Below are 6,000 nucleotides of genomic sequence, written 5' to 3'. Positions count from 1 at the left end.
GTGTGACATTCGACGAGAGCCATTCCTCTACTATTAATCTCCCAATTGTCACACACACACTCTTTGTCCCCCTCTTCTATGTCACTTTGAGAAAACCGGTTGAGAAACTTTACCACACAGTTGACCTCCAACAACCTATTATTTGTCATTGACCTAATTTCTTAATTCTAAATCTATTTTTCTCATAAGGAAAGTTATTTTAAGTTTATCTTCCTGCCTTTGAGTAGCCTACACATTTTCTTCAATCAAAAGTGTGGTTTGAAAAGCCAAAAGTACCATATCTGTCCATTACAAAGAAAGCACCATCAATTCTTTCAATCTGTCATTTTATATGATTATTATTATGATTATTATTATTGAACATAGATGAAGGCATTCCAATGTATGTTCATACAGTGCTGCTAAAAGCACTGGATTTCCTACTGTGTGTTTGCCTGCAAAACACAACAATCAATAAATACCAGCATATTGCATGGGTAAAAATAGCAATATTCTTTCATTATAGATTTACTGACTGGCACAGTTCCAAGTAAGTTGTGTTTTCTTCGTGCACAGCGCTCTGGTTATGAATGGGTGCATTCCGAAGCACCGCCTTTTCCGGTCCCACCGACAAGCCAATGGGAAGGGTCCATTTCGCAGCGATGGGACGTCACGTCAGCTGCCGTCGTGTCGGGATTGGAATGTTACAGGCTAACAATCGGAACAACTGAGCACTCGGTAATTGGACACTAGGATCAAGGAATCTGGTCTTTTGAACATTTTGCGTGCATAGTGGAACTCGCATTGTAACTGTAAAGTGTCCGAGCTGGTCGCGACTAGTCAAGTTCGCTCGCTCCGCGGTGCCATTTTTCACCGATGAGATTGTTTTATTTGTGCGCGTGTGGAGTGGAGGGTCTGCCGGGGGGATTCTTCTGAATAAGAAGAGAAATGCAGGGTTTCGTGAGGTTACAGTTTCACCGCTGATCCGCTCCTGCTCCCTGCCTGCGTTCCGACGCGTTCCCCTTCTTCCCTTTTCATGGACCCGTGGAGCGGCCAGGCGCCGGGGAGAACAGCGTGGAACAGGACACCTTCACTCCGGGGCGTTCGGGTCTGAGCGCGGCAGCCAAGCCAGCCTCAACGACGGCTTTTCACACCACCGCCGCCGCTCCGGTCCTTCAACAACGCGACGCGTTGAGTCGACTTCTTTTCCATCCAAACCGTGGGATACCTTTTCGTCTGGACGGAGCCACGGGGACGCTCGTCGCTCTCTCATACAGGGAGAGAGAGTTCGCTGACCACGGCTGGTCGGACACCTCTACAACACCTCCCGTGGCGGGTGGGTTGGTTTTTTAACATTTGAATAGATCTCACACTGCACAGCCTGAATGAGGGGAAACGTATAGTATCTGATCGTTACGAGTGGATCCATCCAGGCAGCACTGATTTCGGTGCATATACACGCCGCTGTGTGAGTGTGAGTAGCCTATACTGTTGTGCAATGGAAGAAGAAACTCTATAAGAAAAAAACACAAAAAAAAGAGGGGGAGGAAGACAACTCATATCAAATCGCCCACATGCTCTGGATCAATCGCCGGATCTGTGAACGGAATACGCAGACGGGGCGAGGAGGAGCAGGAGAAGGAGACGCGGCCGCAGGTTCGGGATCGTCGCTACCGTCGACCGCCGGAGGATGGAGCGGAGCAGCAGCAGGAGGTGGTGAGAGGAGCCTGATAACTTCGGGCCACTTCGGACTTCTCTTTCGCACTCGACGCGCCCCCGTTCGTAGGACACATGCAGGCCAAAAAACGCTATCTAATCCTGCTCTCCGCCGGCGCGTGTTTAGTCCTGCTCTTCTGCTTCGGAGGGGTCCAGCTGCCGGCGGCGAGCAGGAGCAGCCGGCACGACCGCGGTGGCCGCAATGGACACGGTCCCCGGACCCCCAACCAGCCCTGGCCCCACTTCTCCGACCCCTTACAGCCCTTCCTGCCCTGGGACCAGCCGGACACCGAGGAGTACAACCTCCACGTCTCGCCGCGGCAGAAGAGGGACGTCAACACCAGTGTTTACAAAGCCAAGCGGTGCCGCATGGACTCCTGCTTTGATTTCGCCCCGTGCAAGCGGAACGGCTTCAAAGTTTACGTCTACCCGCTGCAGAAGGGCGAGAAGATCTCGGAGAGCTACCAGAACATCTTGTCGACCATCGAGGGCTCCCGGTTCTACACCTCGGACCCGGGACAGGCGTGCCTGTTCGTGCTCAGCCTGGACACGCTGGACCGCGACCAGCTGTCGCCGCAGTACGTGCACAACCTGAAGACCAAGGTCAGTCACTCAGTGGTGGAAAGCAGTGGTTCTCAAACTTTCACATTTCCAGGTCTCCCCTTAACTCTGACAGTGTACAAATTGAACCAAATAGACCCGTTAGGGTTCATTTGGTTCCATTTGTGTACTGTCAGAGTTACAGACTTGCATTAGACCCCCCTAAAGGAGTCCCTGGAATCCACTTCGAGAAACACTGGTGTAAAGCAACTATACCTAGTACTCAAGTACTGTGCCCAAGTACAAGTTTGAGGTGTTTGTACATTACTGGAGTATTTCCAATTTCCAATACTTTTACTTCTACTCCACTACATCTCAGAGGCATATATTGTATTAATACTCCGCTACAATTATTTGACATCTTTTGTTACTTTGTAGATTTCGATAATTATTACAAAGCACACATTAGCCACTTAAACCCCTATATACAGTCAGCTATTTTCAAAATAGCTGTGAAAACCTGTGAAATGGGACATTCTGCATAATGAGTACTTTTACTATTGGTATTGGTACTTAAAGATTTGTTTTTTGGGGGGCTTTTATGCCCTTATTGGATAGGACAGGAGACTGACAGGAAATGGGAGGAGAGAGAGAGACGGGGAGTAACATGCGGCAAAGGTCGTCCGGATCGGGAATCGAACCGGCGGCCGTCAGGCATCAATGCCTATGTGGCAATGCCTATGTGGTATACGCCTGACCAGTAGGCCAGCGGGCGCCCTCAGTATTGGTACTTAAAGTACATTTTGATGCCAGTGCGCTTTTGTACATTTAGCCTACTCAAGTAGCCTACATTTTGAATTCTGGACTTTTACTTGTAACATTATTTTTGTATTGCAGTATTGATACTTTTACTCAAGTAAAAACATGTGAGTACCTTTTTTCCCCCACTGACCCAAGGTGCAGAACCTGCCCCTGTGGAACGACGGCCGGAACCACCTCATCTTCAACCTGTACTCGGGGACGTGGCCGGACTACACAGAGGACCTGGGCCTGGACATGGGCCAGGCCATGCTGGCCAAGGCCAGCATCAGCACGGAGAACTTCCGGCCCAGCTTCGACGTGTCCATCCCGCTCTTCTCCCGGGAGCACCCGAGGACGGGCGGCGAGCGCGGCTTCCTCAAGTACAACTCCATCCCGCCGTTCAGGAAGTACATGCTGGTGTTCAAGGGGAAGCGCTACCTGACGGGCATCGGCTCGGACACGCGGAACGCCCTGTACCACGTGCACAACGCCGAGGATGTGGTGCTGCTCACCACCTGCAAGCACGGCAAGGACTGGCAGAAGCACAAGGACGCGCGCTGCGACAGGGACAACGCCGAGTATGACAAGTAAGTTGTTGGGTGGGGAGAAAAGCCGAAGGTTAGAGTCATGCACAGTCCCCGCGCAATGGAGCGTGTTTCCATTTCTGAAATGGAAGGGTGGGAAAGCATCCTTGTACCCGCTGTGTGAGTGTGTGCGCGGCTGTGCGTGCAATAACAGAGCTTGTGATATCTGTACTACAGTGAAGTACATAGGGACTCCTGGTCCTGGAGGTGTGTGCGTGTGTGTGTGTGTGTGTGTGTGTGTGTGTGTGAGAGAGAGAGCGTGCACACGGCACGGCACACGCACGATGACAGCTTGCGGTAATGTGGTATCTGCTCTACAGTGGAGTTCAGAGGGTCTCCTGGTCATGAAGGGTGTGTGTGTGTCACTCTGTCAGTGCTGTTTGTGTCAGTACAGTGTGTGTGTGTCTGTGTGTGTGTGTGTGTGTGTTAATAAACATGAAATGGATGTGAAATCGTGTCAGGGCCATTGAAATCCATTGGCAGCGTTTTTCAGGGAGCCCAAATGGGTTGTGAATGTGATGCTCTCTCATTCAATGTGCCCCCCCTCCCCCCCCCTTACTCCTTAACCTCGCTCCCTCTGAAGCGTGAACGAGAAGCTCTCTCTCCAGCCACTGCCAGTCTATTACCTCCCCGGGTTGTGGCGTAAATCACCCGGACATCCCCCCTCCTCCTCGCGCCGAGGAATTCAGCCCCACTTCATGGCAGCACTCTGCAGCTAAGCTTGGATATGCACGGGCATGTTTTGATCCGTTCTCTATACTTGGGCGCAAATTAAGCGAAAGTCAAACTGCAAGACACTGGACGGCCGCGATAATAACCCAGTATTAGCCGGTGGCTTTCCACCTTTTGAGTCTCGAGAACCCCCAGTTAGATATCTATTCATCACGCGTTGGGCCACGGACCTCAATCTCTACTGTGAAATCCCTGTAATGGAACTCTGTTCCATTTTTACATTCAGTCAGTGTTAGACCTGTAACCGTCCAGACTGTCATCATGACCTTGTAATGACTCGACACCGATTCACACTATAATCAGGGTTATGTAGCTCATGACGGGTGTGATAATTTTGTTTGAATTATGAAGGTATTTAGCTAAAATATATCAGTCATGATGCATTAATTATCTCTTTAATTTTCATGAGTTATTGCCCTTCCCCCGCCATTGCGCCCCCAGGGACAGTCGTTTACCTCTAATTTCACAGGTCTCGGTTTTGTCAGGGCGTAATGAATGTTTGAGTCAACAGCAATAGTCAAAGGTTTGGTATTTTTAATAAAGAGTGAAGCTTTGTCAGCGAGGTTTACACAGCAAGATTACTTAAGTTTGTCTGCCAAGTTCACTTGTCAGTGAGCGATGCTGGTTTGATTTGCATTTATCTGCTTGTGGTTTCTATACCTTCTGTAATCCTGGATCAACTCAGGCAGGCATGTGATAACAGACCCTCAACGTAGTTCTTCAAGCTCTCTCTCTCTCTCTGTCTCTCTGTCTGTCTCTCTCTCTCTCTCTCTCTCTCTCTCTCTCTCTCTCTCTCTCTCTGTCTTAAGGACAGGACAGATTTGTTGCACTTGGAAAGTAAACCCACCTGATCAATCATGGAGCAAGAGGAGATGGATGAAGGTTTACAAGGGGGCAAATAATAAAGAGCTAGACAAATTATGTCTGGGTATATACTGTAAGCAGAGGAAGTTTCCCCTTCCTGAACTCGAATTGAACCCTCAAACTCCTCTGCTCTTCACTGACACACACTGAAAAGGCCAAAAAAGCAGCTCTGACAAATCTTCACAAGAATGTGCATGTCTCTCCATTAGTCATCCGTTTCTGTAGATCGACTCAGCTCGTTTCCATCAAGTCTCTTTCCCAACTCTCTCCCTCTTTCTCTCAATGGATGCCTTTGGCTCCATGTCACCCGGAGAAATGTGTCATCCGTTATCTGACATTCCTGTTGTCTCTGGATAGCACACCTCTCTTTCCCCTGCTGTACCCAGGGTTCTGTCTCCAAAGATATCTGATTGAATATTTTATTGACAATTTAATAGTACTGCTGTACGTTACAAAGAAAAGCCAAATGGATTATGCACAAAAACACCAAAAGGTTTTTTTCCATTGTGGTCCATGTACCAACCCATAGAAACCCACTTTATGACTGCTAATGAGAGGAGAATATTTGTTTGTTGATATTCAGCTCGATATCACAGCCAGTCGTTTAACTTTGGACGTCAATAAAATATTTGACTTCCCCATTGCTGCTGAATTCCCTCGCTTAAAATAGACTCTCTGGACAGATCTATTTAAATGCAATCAATCAGATTTAATTCTTGGGGCACATTTCTTTCAAAGGGTAATAAAGTAGTGTGCTCATGTAGCCTAGTTCATTGGTTTTAAA

At 48.7% G+C, this 6,000-nt stretch overlaps 1 protein-coding gene across 1 annotated transcript in view; it reads left to right on the top strand.

Annotated features, from left to right (window-relative positions):
* The first annotated feature begins 519 nt into the window (after positions 1-519).
* Positions 520-6,000, top strand: part of ext1b (exostosin glycosyltransferase 1b) — a 177,472-nt gene continuing 171,991 nt past the window's right edge. The window contains exons 1-2 of the mRNA XM_080734699.1: positions 520-2,298; positions 3,193-3,623. Coding sequence (XP_080590825.1) covers positions 1,771-2,298; positions 3,193-3,623 — 959 coding nt within the window. The 5' untranslated portion in view covers positions 520-1,770. The remainder of the gene's footprint in view (positions 2,299-3,192; positions 3,624-6,000) is intronic.

The sequence above is a fragment of the Nannobrachium achirus genome (genome assembly GCF_963921795.1).
Source record: "Nannobrachium achirus genome assembly, chromosome: 10".
NCBI lineage: Eukaryota > Metazoa > Chordata > Actinopteri > Myctophiformes > Myctophidae > Nannobrachium > Nannobrachium achirus.
Note: the sequence above shows the minus strand (reverse complement) of the source record. Positions and strands in the feature narration are given on the sequence as shown.